Consider the following 22,189-nt stretch of genomic DNA (forward strand, 5'->3'; position numbering starts at 1 on the left):
ACAACTTCAAGCCCTCCAATCCCCTGGGGAGCAGGGAACCCTCTGTGGTTCAAAGTGCCCTGGAGCATCCATAGATGGTCCTAACGTTCTCTTGTGGCCTGACAATCCAATCAGACCTCCTGGATAACCCAGGCCAGACAATTCCACCAACAATTCTGCATCAGACCATCCCTGCTGGTGATCACTCCTCGCTCCCCAGCTGGCCACAGCTTAGGGCATCTAGGATGGGGCTGGGAGTGCAGAACGGGGGGAAGCAGGGACTTACGTAGGGAGTGAAACCTCCACGCATGGCCTGCAGACTCAGGAACATGGTCTCTCTTTCAGCTTCTGCCTTGGAGCTGAAGACCATCTCCCGCTGTCACTTCAGCACTGCCACAATTTCCAGCTTCCCCAACGCATGTCTGTCAGGAGGGGACAGCCCAGACCTGGGAACGCAGGGCCAAGGGGAGAGGCTGCTCCGCTAAGAAAGAGTTACGGCCCATTATCAATCCTGCTGCCATTAACCAGCAGAAAGGGAGAGGAGGAAATGGAAGAGCTGGGAATAGTAAGGGGCTTGGTGCGGAGAGGCTCACCACTGAGCCGCATCCCAGGCCCTTTGAGACACCGGTTGGGGGATTCGGCCGACAGCCTCCCAGTCAGCAAATCACCCAGAGAGCCCCAGGTCTCCTCGGAGCCTCTGGCAGATTGTAAACCGGAAACAGGGGCTGGCAGGAGAAGGAGGAAATAGGCTGCTCCGTCCCCATGGGGTTTCTGGACCAATCAAAGGCTTCATATCCCCCACCTGGGACAACGGCCTGGAGATATATCATGATTCTAGTTCAGCTGTGGTTCCAGCCACGTGCACAGACTGGGAGACTGAGACCCACCTGCCACAGCTCACTCACGCTGCCCACCCAGCCACATCGGGGAAGCTAGGCCACGACACAGCTCCGGCAGGAGTCCATCTCAGGGGGGCAAGAGGCCTACTCCCCCCTTGGTTCATCCCATGTCCCTGCTCCAGCTGCACTCTGAGCAAGGCACAGCACAGGTAAGCACACTGCAAGGGGGAAGAGTGCTCACAACTCACCAAGGGACAGCCACGCTGTCATGGGGCGCCGGACATGGCTGTTTCAGGAACATAGGCACAGACCCTACACAAGCCCTCCCAGGGCAAAAACACTACATCTCCAGCAAGCCTGCCTGCAGTGGAGGAAGATGGGGTGGCTAGTATCCCCTGAGCCATGACCCAGTGGGGCAGCCAACCAGCAGGGGCTGCTGTGTCCCACGTAGGCCTGCCAGTGACCCGCTGGGTGTCTTGCTCTCCCCGCCTGTCCCCTGGGAACAGACATCCCCCACTGGGCTCAGTCCCACTGGAAGGTCACTTGTGCCTGCTGCCTAGTGGCCATGAAGGACGAAAGGGGGGCAGAAGCTGCTCACCAGGCTGTCCCTTCCCCTCCCCCTCCCACGCCTACCTGCCCTGCTCCCCTGAGCTTTCGCTGGCTTGAATGTCCCTCTTGGTTACCTGGTCCTGCGATCCCCCATCTCTGGAGCAGCCTGCAGGGTGCCTGGGTAATACTGAGGCCCCAGTGCAGATAGCTGCCTTCCCCACAAGTGCTGCTCCAGCAGGCTCCTAGCAGGGGGTTCCCATGGCATGTTAACGATTATTGGCAGCCCCCTGGTGTTCCCCCTCCCTTTGGGGATATGGGCTTCTCTGACCCTTTCACTCAGTCTCCTACTAAACACCTGAGCAAAGGTGACTTCCCTGCTGGGAGGGCTGGAGGAGAGGGGCAGGCAGGAAGGGAGGCAGTGATCCGGAAGAGCTCGGTGGTAAAGGGGGCCCAGGGAGGGAAAGGTGACAGGAACGTGGGCGCGAGTGGCTGTTGGGGGGGAACAGGGACGCCCCTGCACTACGCTTCCCCCCATTCTCCACGGGAATGTCCTGATGCATGGACAGCCCTGGAGACTGGATCCCTCCATCCCAGCATAGGCAGCGGCAGCCTAAGCTCCCTCAGCAGAGCATCTGCTCTTCCGTGGAAGGCAACCCCCCACTCAGGCCTACAGGGGAGTCCAGTCACCAACGTGTACTCCAGCCTCAGCCTCTGCTAGGACTGTCAAAGGAGAGGCCAGTCTGAGGCTCCTGGCTGCCAGGCACAGGACTGAGAACGGATAGACTCATTTCACACAGGCCACCGGTGGCAATCCTCCCTTAGCACGGCTGGAGACAGCCAGAAGGTGATATCGCTACCTCACAGGGCCACAGCAATGATCCAGAGAGCTGGAAGCATGCAAACACAGATACATGCATGCCCACAAACACGCACAGGTATGTGCACTCATGTGTAGGCATACTGGTGGATACAAACACTCATGACTATACACAGCATTGCCAAGTTCTCATAGCAAACAATGCCGTGTTGAACATGTGCTGTAAAGAAACAGGCTAAGGGAGCTGTATTTGGTCAGCTCAGATGGACTGTTTGTCCTACTTCTTCCAGCAGACCATAAGAGATAACTGCCTGCTGCCCAGTGGGGCCGACCCAGCGGCAATACCAGTGCAAAAGAGCCAGAACCCATCCCTTTCCGCTGGCTAGTGCACTGGCTAGGGGGAGCGACTGAGGTGGCTCACTGAGCCCCGGGGCATAGCAGAAGCTAGGCAGAGAGAAGATCACAGATAGCTCCACACCCCCTTATGGTGGACCAAGGAGCAGAATGACCCTCAAAGGAAGCCTTTCGTCAGCGTTCAAGCTGGGATTTCCAAAGGAGCGAAAGAGAATTGAGTTCTGAGTGCCCACTGCATCCAAATGGAGCAGGGCACTACTCCCCCCCCCCCCCCCCCGCCAGGCTCCTCTGCAAAGCCCAGCGTGAGTGTCTAGAGCAGAGATGGGCAAACTATGGCCCGTGGGCCATATCCGGCCTGCGGGACCAGTCTGCCCGGCCCTTGGGCTCCCGGCCCGGGAGGCTAGCCCCTGGCCCCTCCCCCGCAGCCATGCCACCGCACGGGCAGCGCTCTGGGTGGTGGAGCGGCGCGCTCCTGCCGAGCAGAGCGGCAGCGTGTCTAGCTCTGGCCTGGCTGTGTGGCTGCCAGACATGCTGCTCTGAGCGGCATGGTAAGGAGGCCGGGGCTGGGGGGGAGGGTTGGATAAGGGGCAGGGAGTCCTGGGGGGCAGTCTGGGGACAGGGAGCAGGGGGTAGTTGGATGGGGCGGAGGTTCTGCGGGGGGAGGGGCCTGTCAGGGGGTGGGGGTGTGGATAGGGATCAGGGGACGTGGAACAAGGGGGTTTGGATAGGTGTGGGGTCCCGGGGGGCCTGTCAGGAGGCGGGGTTGTGGATAGGGGTTGGGTGACTGGGAGCAGGGGATTGGATAGGGGCGGGAGTCCCGGGGGGTGGGGTGGGGGGGACTAGGGGATAAGGAGCAAGGAGGGTTGGATGGGTTGGAGGTTCTGAGGGGAGCAATCAGGGGACGGGAAGCGGGAGGGGGCTGTTTGGGGAGGCACCGCCTTCCCTACCCGGCCTTCCATACAGTTTCGCAACCCCAAAGTTTGCCCACTCCTGGTCTAGAGCTCGTGCTGTCAGACTGCAGGGCCATGCAGAGGGTGTCTCAGGCCTCTGTCAGAGGCTCCGGGGAGACGAGAGGGACAGTGCTGGCACTCTGTGATTGGGGAAGCAGGAACAATGCAGCTTCTGTCCGTATCATGCTGCTTACTCCTGTATTTGGTGCCTGGGCACTGTGGCGATGGGAGCAGGCTGGGACCCTGCCTCTTGTAGGATTGGGGTGAGATGGCTGCTGCCGACTGCAGCACAGGCTGGTCCCCTCAGCTGCCAACTTCACACTGATCTTGCTGATGAAGCAGAGCGAGCCTTGCCTCTCCCTCCTGGGTAGTTACCTGTTTCTCAGTCATGGCGTAGATGTGCTGGCGGTCGGGGCTGAGCACCAGGTCTCGCAGGATGGAGCTGCCCTCGTGGGCCACGACATTCTCATACTGCAGCGCCGGACGCCCGCTGGGACTGGACAAGTCCACCAGGATCTGCGGACCAGAGGGGAGAGGGTTAGCGCTGTCTCCCACGCAGGGAGGGGAAACGCTGCAGTTGCAGCAATGAGGCACACACAGAGGGGTTTCAATCACGCATGGACCCTCGTCAGGAGGCCTCAATCTCCCGTCCTCCAACACTCCGCCTTGTCACCTTCCACTCGTCTCCGCCCTGCGTGGTTTCCAGCCAGGACCACAAGCGGAGACAAGAGCCATTGCTGACTTCATGAAAATTAGACAGCCGCAGAAATCAACCTGGTGAGAAAGGCCCTCAGGCTCCAGACCTCGGAGGGGCTTTGGCTGCCTTAGGGAAGCACTGGAGGAGCAGCGCAGGCTTCGGAAAGCTCTCCAGACCCTCTCTGCCATCTGGCAGATGTAATGCACCGCTTTCCCATGGCCCCTCCTTTCTCTACACAATCTGCACACAAACAGAGGGAGGGAGCAGGGAGTAGACCCACCCAGGACAAGACTGTGCCCTCAGTCTGTTCTCCAGTCCCAGAGTTCAGCTGTCAACATCCCTAGCAACAGGGCTGTCGCTCTGGGGACAATCTCAGGAAATCCTGCCATTTACTCATCCCACACTTCCCTTTGCTCACTTTCATCCCACTGCTCCTCATTCCACCCCACTGGCTTAGTCTCAGGCAGCCAATCCCTCCTGGCATTTACCCTCGTCAGAGACGCACAGGCAGGAACTGCCTTCCCCATTCATCGTCATTCAGCCAGGCTATGCGGACTTCGCTCTGTTCATCCCTCCCCAGAAGCCAAGCCCTGCAGCCACCTGGTTATTTTTGCTGCTTTCCTCTGAGCTCCCTTCAGTCTGTCAATATCTTTTGAGCTGGAGGAGGCCAGAATTCCCAGGTCAGTGTCCCCAGAGCTGTGAAGAAAGGGCCTTGTGCCCCCTTGCTCTGGGATGTGGTGCCCCTTGTACAGAAGAGCCCAGAACTGAGCCATGTCTGACAAGGGGCAGAGGGATTTGACACAGTAATAGCCAGAAAGGGCTACCACCTCCGTAGGTCAGTCTCCCTTGAGATTCAAGGAAGGTCCCAAGGGTTCAAGGCATTATTCTGGGTCGGGCCTAGGAAGGTCTAGGGATCCCACTGTATAACGGAGATAAGACAGGGTCAGCAGAGGTTCAGAAAGCACCTCTGTTCCTCGAGCTGTGCAGGGCCACGGCAAATGCTTTAATCCCTTTACAGCTCCCTTTTACATTAAAACTCTTCCTAAATGCCTTGCTTTCTCACTGTACTGGCAATAACCACATTAGGAACACCACAGAGATAGTCACCCACTAGGTGGGGTTAAATTCAGCAGGGTTAATTCCCTGAACCCAATTGCCACTCCCTGCTTGCAACAAACAAACACACTCATAGACTTTCAGGTCAGAAGGGACCATTGTGATGATCTAGTCTGACCTCCTGCACATTGCAGGCCACACACCCTCACCCACCCACTCCTGTAATAGCCCCCGAATCTCAGGCTGAGTTACTGACATTCTCAAATCATGGTTTAAAGACTGCAAGTTACAGAGACGCAACCATTTACTCTAGTTCAGACCAGTTAGTGACCCGTTCCCCATGCTGAAAAGGAAGGCGAAGCCCCTCTTCCCGCCAAGGTCTCTGCCAATCTGACCTGGGGGGGAAATTCCTTTCCAACCCCAAATATGGCGATCAGTTAGAACGTGAGGATGTGGGCAAGACCCACCAGCCAGGCACCCGGGAAAGAATTCTCTGGAGTAACTCAGAGCCCTCCCCATATAGTGTTCTGTCTCCAGCCACTGGGCATATTTGCCATTTCCACTTTCAGCTAATGGCGTAGCCTGGGAACCTAGCAGACTCCAGCAGCCCCTGGCCTTCAGCAGCCTCTGCAGAGAAGGCATCTCAGAACTGGAGCAGGAGGCCCCGCACCCATTCCCAGGAGGAATCCAGAGACACAGAGAAAGGGGCGTCCTCCAGAGCCTCCGGCCCTGCTAACAAAGCCAGCGCCCGTGACCCTGTCACTCACTCACACTGAGCCCCTGGCCCCTGGGAGTGGGAGACTGCCATTCTGCATGGATCTGGCACTCAGATGATCAAAGCGGCCTCGGGACAGGCCAGAGCCTTTATGGGCATGTTCCTCGCAGCAGTGAGTCTCTTGGGGCGCGGGCAGACAGGCAGGCTCCTTCACTACTAACAAATGGGAAACAGAACACTGGCCAGTAACAGGAGCCATGCTCGTGCCGGGACAGATGGGGAGTGCCAGGCGGGAGGTCTCAGAGCCTTCTGAGCCCAAACCCTGCCCCAAAACATCCAATCACTGGCTGCTAAAAGCAAAGGCACAACAGAAATTGGCTTCTCCAACCCTCACCCAATCTCTGCAGAGTAACCCCTCCCTCCCCACCCAGCACCCCAAAGCATGCTGAAAGCTTTGCAGTCCTCGCTGCAATAAACAGACTCCAGCATTTGCATCGTTCCCACTCAGGCAGAGGATGCGGGGCTGGGAAGGTAGGATCCCAGTGTGCGGCTGATTAGCATGGAAATATATGCGGCTCACAAACAAACCGGGGCCTGTTTAATTAGAGCGGCGCCTTTGATTCACCACCAGCATCCCGCATGCACCAGCCCCGGATTATTTTTAGTCAGTTTTACAAAACAAATGTATTTAATTAAGAGAGACACCCCTGAGCTACTAGAGAGAGCGGAGAGCTCCACATGGTGGGGAGAGGGGCTGCCCCCTCGCAGGGTGCAGGGCACTGGGGACTATGGGCAGGGTGTAACTCTGCGGGGAGGAGCTGACAGCTGCTTGGGGAGCCGCAGGCAGGAGCTGAAGTGTGTGCCTGTAGCCACCGATTTCTCCTGCAAGCACTGCACTCCCCTCCCCCTTACTGGCACTCCCCACCCCATTACCAATGCTCCCAACTGTGCCATCAGCATGGGCCCTGCTCCCCTCCCCCAACCCGCACTCCCCATCCCGTTATCAGTGCTCCCCGCTGTGCCGTCAGCATGGGCCCTGCTCTCCTCCCCCAACCAGCACTCCCCATCCCGTTACCAGTGCTCCCCGCTGTGCCGTCAGCATGGGCCCTGCTCCCCTCCCCCTTACTGGCACTCCCCACCCCGTTACCAGTGCTCCCCGCTGTGCCGTCGGCATGGGCCCTGCTCCCCTCACTCTTACCGGCACTCCCCACCTCGTTACCAGTGCTCCCCAGCCCACCCCCAACTAGGCCTCCACTCCCTTCCCTGCCACAGCTGGGCTTCCGCTCCCCTTCCCCTTGCTGACAAAGATGTCAGTCCCCTCCCCATTACCAACACTCCGTTTTACGCCCCCCCTTCCCGTTAATGACGCCTCTGTCCCCTTCCCCCTCTGCCCCTTTCTGGGTACCCCCTGCTCAGATTTGGGACCTCGGGTTTGATCCTCCCTCAGATCCCAAACAAGAGCAAAGCTTCCGTGGCGCACCCAGCACTAGAGCACCCAGTAGTGCTGTGGGGGGAACAGAGCAGCACACCAGGAGTCAGGGCACCTGCTCTCTATTCCTGGCTCCGGCCCCAGCTCCCGGCACAACCCTTTGCAAGTCACCTCCCCGTGTCTCGGCAAAAGGTATAATGCTCCTGCCTGGCGGTGCTCTAATGAAAAGTGCTTCACAGGGGTAAGCACTGGCTGGGCTTTCGCCATTAGGCACAGACAAAAGCTTCCCCACCCTGACCTGAAGGGAGTACAGCCCACACTGTCCAGGGGCAGCAGCTGTGTGTGTGTACAGCACCCAGCACAATGGGGCTCCTAGGCACTACCACAATACAAACAACAACCAGCTCCAATGGGGCCTGAGCACGAGTCCCAGCTCCCCAAACTCCTGACGCACACAGCGCTCGGGGTGCCCTGAATCGAGAGCTGAGGCTGATTGTGTGCTGCCCATGCCCCCACACACAGCATCAAAGCCATGGGCACCTCCTTCACTTTCCCTGCAACCCAGCACGGGCTCTCCCACAGGCGGTGGCAATGTCACAAACCCACCTTCCTTTCCAACCCTTTTACAGGCCACAGTCACCGCGCTGAGAAATCAATATAGTTTTACCCTGGTTTTAAAATAGATCTATGGGTGGCTGTCACTCCGGCAGTAATTTTTAACTAGCGGGGTAATTTCCCCATTACATTATTGCAGTGTGCAGTGCTGGGAAATAGAAAGAGACATTAAAAATAACAGACGTTAAGCACTTCGAGCTAATGCAAAGCTTCAGGAAAAGCTTCAGAATAATTGCTCCAGCCCAAAGAGGGATGGAGCTGAGCCCCTAATAGCGTGGGACACGCTGGAAGGGAGTACATGACCCTCACCAAGGCAGGCAGGCAGACAGAGACACACAGCTCTCTTGCACCTGGGCATCTCTTCTCCTGTGAAAGGAGAGGCCAGAAGCAGCAGACGGACAGTGCCAAAGGCAACACCCAGCAGCTTAGGGTTCTCGGAGCACAAAATTTAAGGTTGGGAGGCAGTGGGGATTAAACTACTACTGGGTTGTCAAAGGGCCCTAAGGTGGGGCAGGGGAGAGGGGAGGGCTTTTAAGGGTCCGAAGTTTCACTTACAGTTCATAGTAGGTAAATTAAAGGGAGTGAAAGGCTTGGGGAGAGCAACATTCCAGGAGTGGGGGGAACCTTTCCACAATACACCTCACGGCCCCCACCCCCTGGGGAAGGCTTTCTACAGTGCACCTCACCCACCCTAGCTCCCCAAACCCTCACCATCACCATCCCCACCCCCGGGGAAGGCTTTCTATGGTGCACCTCACCCACCCTAGCTCCTCAAACCCTCACCACCCCCACCCCGGAGAAGGCTTTCTACGGTGCACCTCACCCACCCTAGCTCCCCAAACCCTCACCCTCCCTGGGGAAGGCTTTCTACGGTGCACCTCACCCACGCTAGCTCCCCAAACCCTCAACACCTTCAGCCCCAGGGAAGGCTTTCTACAGTGCTCTTCCCCCTCCATTGCTCCCCAAACCCTCACCATCCCCAGCCCCGGGGAAGGCTTTCTATGGTGCTCTTCCCCCTCCCTAGCTCCCCAAACCCTCACCACCCCCACCCCCGGGGAAGGCTTTCTATGGTGCACCTCACCCACCCTAGCTCCCCAAACCCTCACCACCCCCAGCCCCGGGGAAGGCTTTCTACAGTGCTCTTCCCCCTCCCTAGCTCCCCAAACCCTCACCACCCCCACCCCCGGGGAAGCCATCATACCCAATGGGATTACGGTCTAGCCCCTTGACCTTTATTTTTAATTCAGAAACAGGCTGGGAGAAGGACAGAAAGTGGAGAGGGAAAGCTTCTCCCACAGTGAGATGGGCTAGACTGGCAAAGTTTCCTTGCAGGGAAACGGCAGGAGAACCAACACTTGGGGGAATTTAAAACTGGACTGGAGAATAGACTGGGGGGTACCTGCCCTGCCCTGGGCCTCATGGCGGGGAATGGATGCAATGGGAGCTGTAGTCTATGGAGGGCCTTTTCCAAGCCTTCAGCGGGTAGGATGGGGAACTCTGGTACAACCAGGGGGATGTCACATGCAGAATGCACCCTCTGAAAGGCAACAGCCATTGAACTTTGCTACAGGCAGCTCTGAGGAATCCGCTTCCACCTCCCCTTTCCAGTGGGTGGGGGGTATTTGAGGGATGGGGAGGATGATGCAGGTTAATCATAGCAAACCCCTTCCTCCCTCCAGGAACCATGTTTCTTCCTGCCTACCCTGCTCTCCTTCACCCAGGGGAAAAGACCGTTACCAAAAAAAACTCCATTAACCTTTCTCCTCATCCTGATGCTGATAATTACCCAATACTAATAATTACTCGTGCTAATTTCTCACTCAGAATTCTTGCCCTCATTCTGCCTGTCTTGTGTGAGCCGAGCGGAGTCCTCAGCCAGGAGTTACAGGCTGGTTTCAGGCAGCAGCCTTAACGTGCTGTATCACAGAGGGAGAGAGGCAAAGGGGGGCTGGAAGGACGCCCCCCAGGAGAGGAAGGGACTCCGAGTCCTTGAGGGGCAGGCTGAGATGGAGAAGCCACATGGGGAGGGTCTCTCTGCCGTAAGGCCAGCAGGGGCAGTGCGTTAAGTTCCTAGGAAAGCCGCAGCCTTTTCTGCCCACCACCATCAACAGAAGGAGTGCCAGAGGGAACCAGAAAGAGGGGGTGCTGGTCAGGTTGGGGAGCCATGCTGGGCAATGGGGGAAAAATATGGGGATCCCAAAAAACACCTCACCACAAACAAATGTGTGGTTCGACATTAGAACTCCCTTAAGACTGTAGGCCCCTGTTCTCGGTGAGCTTCACCAGCTGGCTCCAGGGGACAATCCAAGGCGTGCAATCCTCTGGGAAACCTCTCTTGTTTAGGGGAGGCTACTTGCGTGGCATTTCATCTGCAGAACATGGAGCCCCCACATCACTGCAAGAGTGCCATCTTTAGCATGGACACCGCTGAACAAACACTGACCACTCACTCAGCAAAACGTACAACGCAGCCAAACCCCACTGCTCCAGGGAACGCGGCAACCCCAACACCTAGCTCAGAGGCATGAACTTTTCAAGCAATCAATGGATCTGAGCAGAGCTGGGTGGATTTCAGGCCGAGCTGGGCTGATTCAGGGGCCAGGCGGGAACCCCTAAGCTAAACAAGGGGGGTTCCAGTGGTGCCCTGACTCCAACCAGGCAAAATTTTGCAGTTTCATTTCAAGCTTTGACGTTGCTCGCTCCCAAGTGAGAAGCGGAGCCGAGGAAATGGGCCGGTGACCCCATGTGAGCCAAGCCAGCCAAGTCACATGGATGAAGCCACGAGACCGGCACACTGCACTGCAAAGCCCAAAGTGCTCGAGATCCACAAGATCCCAGGGCGCAGGATGGATGCGGTCTGTCCCTCTGATCTGAACGGACTCCTTACCCTCCCCTCCCCATACAACCCAACCCTTTCCATCTTGTGCAGGAGCAGAGCTCTTCCCGCTCCTTCCTCTCCCTGCAGTGCAACGTGCTGGTTGTCTGGGCAGAAGCAGCAGGGACATTGCTCCCTGGAACCATCCCTGTCCAAATTTACACAGGCCAGCAGCCCAAGTGCTCCCCTGCTGGGCGCAGTGTTATCCCAGAGGAACTAGAACAAGCTGTTACCTCTGCTGCCATGGCAGCGGGGCTGCTATCTCTGGAGGGCACGACCCAAACGTGGGAGGAGACTGGAACAAGGAAATTACAGGGTGAGATTTTTAAAGGACCAACTCTAAAAAATAGCTAGTGGCCTGAGATTGGTTTGCAAGTAATACCTGTGCAAAAGTGTCTCCATGGCGGCATGTGCAAATAGCTGGTCAGGAGCCGGTCTCCCTTTCCACGTGACCAATCAGAGGATTTTCCTTTGCAGTCACAGGAGCTGCATTTTTGCAGACCAAGGCCTGGGGCTTGTGGAAGAAGGCCACCCGGGGGGGGGGGGGAGGGGGGCGGGAGTGGGGCAATTTGCCCCAGGCCCCGGGCCCCACAGGAGCCCCCACAAGAATATAGTATTCTATAGTATAGCAACTTTTTTTTAGGGAAGGGGCCCCCGAAACTGCTTTGCCCCAGGCCCCCTGAATCCTCTGGGCGGCCCTGTGTGGAAGTGTGACCGTAAGGTTCTCACTGAAGCACCCAGCAAAACCCCTCATCAGAAGTTTTAAAAACTGCTTGAAAATGAATCCTAGCTGAGCGCATGACCCTGCCAAGTGAGCTGGGTCAGCTTTGTAGCAGCGGGATACACGGCCACAGCAGTGCAATGGCATGGGACAAGCATTCTAGAGGGGTATTCTCTCTGTGTCGCAGGGGAGTTCTCTTCCCCATGACACACATTCACTGGGAGAGGAGAACTCCTGAAGATGATCAAGAAAAGGACTGCATGCAGTCAGCTTGGAGGTTATAATACTTCGCCTTTCCAAAGCACCCTCTCTCCAAGAATCTCAAAGCACTTTACAAACATCAATTACATTTAGAATACCCATGCCTGGCAGGTCCTACGTGAGTATCACCAGCCCCCTTTTACAGATGAGGAAAATGGAGTGCAGAGAGGGGTCACACTCCGGAATCCGTGACAGAGCCTGATATAGTGCCTTAACCACAAGACTGTCCTTCCTCCCCTGATCTCTGGGTAGAAGTGTCAGAGACAGGTGCAAGCAGAGCTGACTCCCTGTTACAGGAAGCAGGGTCTGGGAAGGTTACATCCAAGCATGGGCCAGAAGGAGCTTAAGGGAGGGGGCGACATTCCTGAAGTGCAATGTGCAGAACCTGCTGCTTTCTTGTCTCCCTACACACACGTTCGCTCCCTGGCACTCTGCCTTATTTCTCAGCTCTTTGCCTCTTAAACTGAAACTCAACATTAACGGGGGACATCTATTCTCGAGGAGCGAAAGAGCAGCAGGACCCAGCCAGCAAAGGCTTCAGCTAAGCCAGAATCATGCCCAGCATGCCAGAGGCAGGTGCTTATCTAAAGGGGACACACCTTGATAAAGATACAGCCTCCCAAGGGCAGCACTAAGCTGACCTCCACAAGTCACCTCAGGTGGAGATCGGGGTCAGACACTGGCAGGAGGTTTGAAAGGGCTGGATGGTTTCAGGTCTGCTAATAACAACATTTGTAGCTCGAGTTGCCAGGGGAAACCAGATCTCATGTCCCATGGTGTATGCCGAACATTTGAAGGGGTCAGAAAAGAATCTTCTCCATAACCCTCAATGTGATATTGTATAGACAGGGCAATTACATGCATTACAGGGGTTCCAACTTCATGCAGAAGTAGCCCATATGAGCTCCAGGTGGAAGTGGGATTCCAGCCTAAAGAGAGCAGTGGTCTGATATTCCGTGGTAGGAGAAGTGATACTGGACTCAATGGACTCCTTGGTCTCATGCTGTAGCTATTCCTCCATTCCTAAATGGCTGTGTGATTGTAAGAGAGAGAAGGTGGGGGAGAAAATATCTGTCATTGGACCAACTTCTGCTGGTGAGAGAGACAAGCTTCTGAGCTTACACAGAGCTCTTCTGCAGGTGATTACAAGTCAATGTCATTCTCCAGGTGACAGGACAACCAGGCCATTGATGACAGGACAGGTCATTGAGGACTAGTTTCTCAGGGGAAGAATGGCCTCCCCTCAGCTTGACACTAACCCCAGCACAGGGAGGCAGGTCACAGGTTGATGGCAAGTCAGCTCAGTTGATGGCAAGTCAACCCAACCCCATTCACAGCAAGACTACAGAGTTAGTTCATGGCCTATCTCAGAGGCTTGTAGCTAAACAGAGCCATTCCTCTGGCTGAGGTTTAGGTAGCTCCCCCCCACCCTTTCACCACCCCACGGATTCCAGTTCCTGTCTTGCTTTGATTTTGCATCAGCTCCACTTGAAGCACCCTAACGAGTGCCCTGGATCAAGGAGCTGTTCAGAGCGTGTCCAAACCCAATAGAAGAGCAAGTTATGGGGATGGAGCAGCTACAAGTGCCGCTGTTAGAAAAAGGCTGTAAACAGTTTGATCCCAGATGGAAACCCTCGCAGGGTGCAGAGAGACAGGACTAAGACATGGCCACAGTGCACACTGCTAGGACAGCCACCTTCCCAGCTCTATGCTTCAGCGGACAGTCACTGCATTGATACACTGATGCTGGGAACCATGATACAGTGCTGATCAACATTCCCTAAGCACCACAGGTGTGCCTTCCCAGCGTGTACTACATAGCCTGGACATTGGGGACCCTAATACATGAACAGTCTGGGGAGGGGAATGTGGTTGAGAGTTGGGGGTAGATGGAGTGTACAGTCCCATCTGGGAAACTCCCCTGTGACACATGGTTTTAGCTGTTCTGGATCCTGCCAGGCAGCCAATACTCCTACATGCCCTAACCCAATGACATTTTCCCCGCACTGACGTAGGAGTACATCACAGGACGAGCAACTGTAAATATCACAAGAGGTTTCTAGAAGGTTTCTCAAGGCTTCAGACCCCTCGATGAGACAGGGTTGAAAGGTTTCCTGTGGTGCTCTTTCCCTCCAGGAGAGGTGTGATGGGTGGACCCTCAGCTGGGGAAGCCAGGTCAGGCTGCCAGCCATCACAGGGAAATGTTATTTCCCACTCAAATGGGTGGACTCTTATTTTGGGACACAGCAACATAATCACATCACTTCGCATCACCACATGACGATCCTGGCTCATGACATAATGGGGCTTAGCATGGTGACAGGAACACTACGCATTGCACAATGCACTCTAGGTTACATGATCACAATCTGTTTGTTCTACAGGACCCCCACCACATTCAGTGCATGAGACGGAGAGTCAACGAGGCAGAAGGCTGCAAAAAGAGAAAGGAAGACACTGGACTGGGATCCTGGAGATCTAGGTTCAATTCCTGGCTCTGACACAGATTTCCCTCTGTGAGATCAGGCATGGTTATCATAGTGTATATACACGGGGTTGCACAGGCAACCTTAACTTATGATTAAGGGTTAAGGTTACACAGTCCACCTTAATTGTGGCATTTCCTAACTTTCAAGGGTTTGGCCTTGGAACATTAATGTTCTTTTAACATAGTTTTTTTTTTTTTTTCTGCATAACTATTCCTATTAGTGGAGCACCCAAAAGCTCCAGGCAGGATCTGGGCCCCACTGCATTAGGCATCGTATAGACACATGTCAACAATCTCTGACGTAAGGAACTTACAATATGAAGAGACAAGCTGCAGTGGGTGAGCATGTCAATTGGGAGAGTGGGGGACAGTAACAAGAACGTATTTCACAGACACTAACAGTGGGCACAACTCAGTGGACGTGAATCCATTAAAGGTTTCAATATTTTGCAACCCCCCAGTGGCCGTCTCCCTCGCTGTCATTAGCTGGCAGCATCACAGCAGAAGTAGGACTGGGGGAAGGCTGTGAAGGAGGACAGGGCTTTACACATTAGTTCAGGGAGTGTGCACCATGTGTTGGGGATGGGGTGGGAGAAAGCACACAGCTGCCTGGGGAGCGTCTACAACACAGTGGACTAATTCTCGGATTTTATCCATGTCGGAGATTTCCTTGGTGCTCCACACTTGCTGGGGCTTGCCATACCCAGACAGCCAGAGCTCCCCTTCTCTTAACTAGAAGGAGGTAAGGTACCTATAGGAACAACGCAAGGGCTAGCCAAACAGGTCATTAGGCAGTATGTGATACAGTTCATAGGCAGGAGGGCCAGTTTGGCTCATGTCCTTAGACCCTGTCCACAGAGGGAAGTTACACTGGATTAGAACATGTTGGCTAACACAAGGTTGAACAGTGTGTAGACAAGGCCTTGTGTTTAATATTAGGTCACCTGGGCACAGTTAATTCTCAGGTCCACCAGGTTCCCTCCAGCTGACACAATGGTAACCATGGCCGTCTCTGCCAGCACTGTATTTCCCAGGGTAGGCCAGGCTTAGAAGGTGCATTTTATGCTGGTGACAGCCCTGGAGATTGCAGCCCCTCTGCCTGCAGGTCAAAGAGTGCGTGGGCAGGAGAAGTAGAGCGAGCTCCCCTCACCCCAAAGCCCTTGGGCTTGCTCCAGAGAATTCCCTTGTAAAAGGAACAGGAGAGTTCGGCATTTGGTAACTGCACTGAGACTCACCAACTCATTACACATATGTCCCCAAGCAGCAGCCAGATGGAAGCAATTCTCAGCCATTCCCACCCCTTGGCCTGGATCCAACTGGCTCTTTCTCCCCTCACAGTGCCGGAGCTGTCTAGGCTCCCAGAAAGCGCTTTGATCTGGCACTTGCACCGGAAAGCACTCCAGCTAGGAGGGACGGCTGGACCCCAGCACCTGCACCGCAGAAAGGAGTCCATGGTGCTCGCTGAATTTCACCCTCCGCTGCCATGCCCCTGGTTCCCCCTAGCCTGCGCCTCGGCTCTGCCTGAGCACTGTCCCAGCCCAGCCCCACACAATGACACTTCACTCCACAGTGCAGGGGGAGGCTCAATGTTGCACACACAGAGTAGCTCTGCTGAGGATGAAGCATCCTATCAAGACAGGGAAATAGGGGGTGGCTCCAAAACAGGGCGATGATCAAACAGCAACATAATGGGGGAACAAAAGAGGCAGGGGGAGGGGGCCTGACCCTCAGTGCCCCCCGCCTCCTTAGATAGGGGTCACACCTCCCCTCTCCACAGCCACCTCCCTCTCCCTGGTCCCTACCCTGGCTCTCCTCCCACTTCTCCAAGTCCATCCCTCCCTGAATTCAGCATCCCCATCCCCTCCCTCGCCCAACCTTGGGTCCCACCCTGTCTGTCTCTCCCCACTGCGGGCCCCTCCCACGCCAGATCCATTGCATGATCCCTACCAGTCCCTACCCCCCGCCCGGCACAGCACTCGTGTTGCTTTGTACTCTTATCTGTGCGTGGCTGTGATTAATTCTCGGTGGCTGGCAGCAGCTACAAGATGGGGCGCTTTAGCCCGCTGCCATACTTCAAAGGCAGGGACTTATCTGCCTGAAACACACTTTGCAGCCTTTTCATGGGGACCCTTTCCAGTTCCACGGGGCAACACAAGAGGGGCTTATTTATGGGTCTGCATTTCAAAGGGCCCTCTCCTTCCCTCCCCCACCCCTTCCTGGTTTGTGTTCGGCCCTGACACCTGCTGGAGGGGATGAGGAGGCACAGGTTCCCTTCCAGCTCCTAGCACTCACAGCAGCGGTCATGCTGAGCTGGCTGTGGAAGCTACTGGAGGGCAAAGGGACAGGCTGGGGGGGGGGAGGGGAGGGGAGGGGCTGAGCAGAGGCAGCGTCTGGCGAGAGCTCCAGATGCAGGGCTGCTGTAGGGGACGGTCAGTGCCGGTGAAATGGGTTGGAATGAGAGGCCCAGAGACACCAACCCTCTGCTTATCCTAAGAGCAGAGGAAAACCCCAACACCATCCCCAGCACTGTCCTCACTGCCTGCCCCCGGGACAAGAGGGGATGTCAGTCCTTGCCCTCACTAACAGGATAGCCCAAGCCGGGGCTGATTAGGGTTTTGTAGGGGCCCTGGGACAGAGCAAGTGAGGGCCCCTCCTCACCCCTTCTGCCTGCAGTCCCCCCCGCACGCTTCTGCCAGGGAAGTGGGGTCGGGGCATGGGGCTTGCTCCACCCTGCCCGCCCGATGCTCTAGCCAGGGAGCTGGGTTGTGGCACGGGGAGCGGCTGGTGCGCCGGGCGGAGCAGGGTCGGGGCGCACAAGACAGACATACACATACTGCACTGCACAGCAGAAGGAACTGCACCTTTCCCTTTCTACACCTCCCAGATGGATGGCGGAGCCAGCAAGCAGCGAAAACCCAAGCCAACAAGCCCAGGCTCTCCTGAGCCAAGACAAGCCTAGGGCTGGGGCAAACGCTCCGCACTTCAAGCTCCGGTCGTTTGGGTTTTTTCTATTAATAACAAAAGAATTTTGCTGTGGTGGCTGCCCCGCTTCCCAGCAGGGCTCAGAGCAGCAGAGACCAGGCAGGTGGGAGGAACAGAGGCTGAACGTTCATGCCGCAGCAGGAGGGGTTCACTAGTCAAGCTCAGCGGACTGCTCAGCCACGTGCCTCGCTGGGGGGGGTTAGGGCTTCAGAGGATTTGAAAGGTTATTGACGGGAATCATTTCTTATAGAGTCTGTGCCTCTGATCCTGCCTGAGCCACAACACAGTGCAAACTACATAGAGGAACTACCCGGCCCACCACAAATGCAGCCACCTCTGGGGTGGAATGTGCCAGCTGTTTGACAGGGCACAGCAGCACTGCAGGCAAGAGCTTAGGGCAGCAAACGGAGAAATCCAACTGAAATTGCAGGGGTGTTTCGGGAGACAGAATGGAATTAACCACACTGGGATTTGGCCAGGACATTCGTGGGAAAGAGTGGGCAAGACTTGGGCTTTATGTCTCATCCAAAAGAGGAGCACTGGGATGGGTCTGGGGGAGGGGGCGATATTGAAACACAGGGGACAACTGCAGCTTCCCTCTGTGTGTACTGGAGCACAGGGACTCAGGAGAGGAGGGGGAGTCCCCCCCCATATACATTCCATCTCCCGCCTGCCCTCAAGAGCCGCTAGGAGACCTGTGGGCCCCGACAGCTGTCAGGCTCAGCCCCTCGCTCCCCCTCCCCATCTCAGATTTCTAAGAGAGGGGCCCTTATTGTGGGATCTGGTACAGGGGATGGGGCAGGGAGTGAGCAGCACCCATGCTGGGAAGAGCCATCTCAGCCCCTTCCCCCAGCCCTCCCGCTGGGGCACAAGTCACATATTTCCCCTGCTTTGAAGTGGCAGGGATGGAATGGTTAGGGCCCGCCCCACTCCAGAGAGGAATGCTGAGCAGAGCCAGGGCTGGGGGGAGGAAAGGGGAGGGCTCTTCACTAGGACTCCCTCCCAGGCCACATCTACACTAGTAGCTGCCTTACCAGTGCCAGCTAGGAGAGAGCACTTGAGCGGACAGGGCACAGGCGTTTGGCCCACGGGGTCACCTCCACAGCACTGAGGGTAACGATGGTGAGAAGAGCGCAGAGGAATGCTAGTTCAGATACAGCCAAAGGGGAGCCCCCAACCCCCCAACAATGTCTGTCCATCTGTCAGACCACATTAGACTGAGAAGCAGCTGAGGCCCCGACAAGTACCCAACTGTTGGACACAGGTGCTGGCGTGAGTCAGCCTTCAAATAGCTTTGGGTCAGGACTGCAGTATTTCAGCAGAGCTGGGGTTGGGGAAGCCCAGGACTGGAATGGCAGAGGGCTGCGGGTCAGGACTGAGGAGCACTGGCAGAGCTGGGTGCGGGAAGCTATACAACTCTAAGTCACCCCTACCTGACTCATCCTTGGCTTCTAGGAGCACAAAACCCCACCCAAAACAACTTAAAGAACAGGGGAGGCTGTGCCAGCTACATGTGCACAGGCTTTTGAAGCAGAGAAAATTATTGTCTCTTCAGAATAGCCTGAGGCTTGAATTTGCAGCCAGGGCAAGGATTAGAGAGAGCAACCTCTCCAAATGATCCCCAACTACCATGGCTTCGGTGCTGGTAGGGGGATTGAGATAGATACCAGCTGAAGATGCTGTCTCTGGGATCATATCGGGGCCAGCGGGCAAGGTGGGTTTTCAAGGAGGGAGCCTTTTCTAAGGGGGTCACTCTCAGGTGTGGAGGTGGAGCCTCTCAAGGAATGTACCCAGCATGTAACCACCCCAGCAGGCTCCCGACACCACAGCTGGCACTGCCTGATACATCCACAGCTGCTGCTGATCTCCCCCACTTTCCCTGCAAGCCACTATGGGAGAAGCTCTGAGCCAAGTCTGCCCTCCACAGAGGCTCCACAGTTCCTGCATTCCCATAGAGGAATCTAAACTATGTGGCATGAAGAGGGTGCTGGACCCGGTGCTCACTCTCTGCTGAGGGAGGGGAGGACAGGACCCAGCCTACCTTTGCTCTACCCTTCCCCCTCTCTCCCAGCCCTGGCTCCAGTTCCAACAGCTGCTGTTCAAAGGAATTTATTCTTCTCCAGTTGGTTACAGACACGTCTCTTTCCAGACAAGCAGCTGGCCCCCCATGGGCAAACAGGGCCTCGTGATCACGGCTGCCAGTGGGGTCTCTGGTGGAACACGGCCTTACTTGTTATGGAGAACTATGGGATTAGCCAGCATTTGGGGGGAGGGGGGCTTCTTTATTGATTTATTGGTGCAATTTTCTTTGTGAAGAATCTCATGCGACTGAGAGGGCACAAGCTCCCCATGCCCTGACACTAATGGGCATGAACCTCACGAGCTTTGGGATGGTGGGCATAAGCCCACACATACCTGGGGATCACAGGACAGTGGGCTCTGCACCCTGGTGGGCATACATCATTCTGACTCCCATCCACTCTCAAACGCCAGCCCTGGAACGCTGCCCGTCTCAATATCCCAGCAGGGCTCAGAGCCTACAAGTTTATCGTGGGCACCCAAACATGACTGGTGTGTGACTGGCATGACAGCATGTTGCATGGCGTGATGGAGGAGGCTAAACACAAACCACTGGGCTATCACTTGAGACCACCAATGATGTGATGTGAGATCACAATACGACCATATTCTTTCGTGAGGCCAACCCTGCAGAGCTGGAAGCAGTATGGCCAGATTTGGCATCTAGGTGGGCTCATTCCCATCCCTCACAGCACTAGCCCAAGGCAATGCCCCTAGCTTGAACCTTGCTGCTGCTTAGACATTGTGGCCAACAGCGTGGCACGACAAGAACTGTAGGGGGCCCCTGTCATGACGGCACAGGGCTGACAAGGCGTCTCCTCACAGACGAGTGGGCCCCAGAGAAGGAATTCACCAGAATGAGGAGAAAGGCACCCCACCCCTGCCCAGTACCTGGCTGTGCCATAGCAAAACAGAGCCCTGCTGTTTCTGTCCCGCTTCAGTGACAGGCCCACAGGTTGAGCCTCTCCAACGAGCCCTATGAGCAGATGGCTCTGGCCTCTCTCTGCCCTGCCAGGCTCGCCTTTCCCCAGTGGGATGAGCCCTGCGAACGTCTGCCCTCAGCAGCTGCCAGGAACCCTCTCCCCGCTCTCATGCCCTTTCTTCCCCCGCCCCTCCAACAGGCAGGGCAGGTTATGCCTTCCCAGCTGGGATCCAACCAGGGCGTCTGGCTTCAAACAACAGACACACAAAGGTCTCTGCTCTCCTCAACCCTAGCACAGCAGATCGGGCTTTCCCACTCATTTCTTCCCCTCGGTCACAAACAACCCCAGACAGGATTAACTATCCATCTATTTCACTCCCTGCTCTTCCACCCCTCATAGATCCCTCCAGGGCAGCTCTGATGCACAACCCAGGGGAAGCTTGCCATGTTCCCGCCAGCACCCTGGACCTTGGTCTCCAGGCTGTCGGTCTAGCCCTGAGATGTCACAGGCTTACTAATGCAGCACATTAGCTGCTGTAATGATGATACTGAGACAGGGCACAGAGCAATTTACCCATTCAGAGCACTGGACAGACATCTAGCTCAGCGGTTCTCTAACTGTGGGTCGGGACCCCAAAGTGGGTGGCGATCCCATTTTAATGGGGTCGCCAGGGCCAGCGTTAGACTTGCTCCTGCCCAGGGGTGAAGCCGAAGCTTAAGTGCTGCCCACTCAGGGCTGAAGCCAAAGCCCGAGGGTGCTAATCCCCAGGGCGGCAGGGCATGGGATCGGGATCAGGATCAGGCTCCAGCCTACCTTCCCACCCCCACCCCCTCCTGGGGTCGTGTAGTAATGTTTGTTGTCAGAAGGGGGTCGTGGTGCAATGAAATTTGAGAACTACTGATCTAGCTAATCCTCACAATCGCCCTGGGGAATGGGGCTGGGTCATTATCTCATTAGCCCCATTTTACAGCAGTAGAAACAGGGGCTGAAGAAATGCCCTTGATTGCCACACAGCAAATTGTTGTAGAGCTGGGATTAGAATGCATGGTTCCTGGCTCCCAGCTCTAAGCTCAGTCCACTAGACCACACTACCTCTCAGTGGCCACTGTCTGTATGAAGTATTAGCATAAGTAACTCAAACCGAGCTGCCCTGCTCCAAGTGAACAGACAGCAGTTTCGATGATGCAGCTGCCTTGACTTTTGAATCCTATTTATTTTTGCTTACTAAGTCACGACATTTGGTAACCGTATCAACAAGGATACCTGGCGCTTCACCCAGGATCTCAAGGCACCTTGCTAACACAGGGAAGTACCACAATCCCCATTTTGCAGATGGCACAGAGAAATGATGGGATCTGCCCACGCGCTAGCAAAAATGGGATTAACACCCAGCTCTCCTGATGCTCAGTCCAATGCTCCAATGACTGGCCCACACTGTTGTTAGTGTGGGGAATGGAGGTTCTCTTGGGCTGCAGAATATTCTAGTTGTTGGAAGGCAAGCAGTTCCCATGGGTGTTTGCCAGCTACCGAAACCAAACGGCTAATTCCAGGTGTCTGGGAAATAAATATTGCCAGGAACACAGAAAGTTACCCAGGGCACTATGGGGAGATGCTGACTCAATCCCATCCCCACCCCCTGACTACCCCAAAACACACAGGGTGGGAGACCAGAGGAGCAGCCAAGCTCCTTATCAGCTGGATCTCCTCCCCCATAAGCGATCACAGACGCGCACCCCTCACGCCTGGCAGAGGCACTTTCTTCTCATCAATAATGTATTTGGGGAGGGGGAGATAAGCTGCCGACTTTCATTCTGAGAAACAGTTCCCATTTAATAAAGATTAATACAAGCGAGGTTTCCA

The 22,189-nt window shown here is 55.7% G+C and overlaps 1 protein-coding gene across 5 annotated transcripts in view; it reads right to left on the minus strand.

Annotated features, from left to right (window-relative positions):
- The window catches only part of PLXNA1 (plexin A1), a 327,351-nt gene that overhangs the window by 145,153 nt on the left and 160,009 nt on the right, over positions 1 to 22,189 (minus strand). For all 5 annotated transcript variants that reach the window (XM_034777199.1, XM_034777200.1, XM_034777202.1 and 2 more), the window contains exon 4: positions 3,864 to 4,004. In XM_034777199.1, coding sequence (XP_034633090.1) covers positions 3,864 to 4,004 — 141 coding nt within the window. The remainder of the gene's footprint in view (positions 1 to 3,863; positions 4,005 to 22,189) is intronic.

The sequence above is a fragment of the Trachemys scripta genome, chromosome 7 (assembly GCF_013100865.1).
Source record: "Trachemys scripta elegans isolate TJP31775 chromosome 7, CAS_Tse_1.0, whole genome shotgun sequence".
Taxonomy (NCBI): domain Eukaryota; kingdom Metazoa; phylum Chordata; order Testudines; family Emydidae; genus Trachemys; species Trachemys scripta.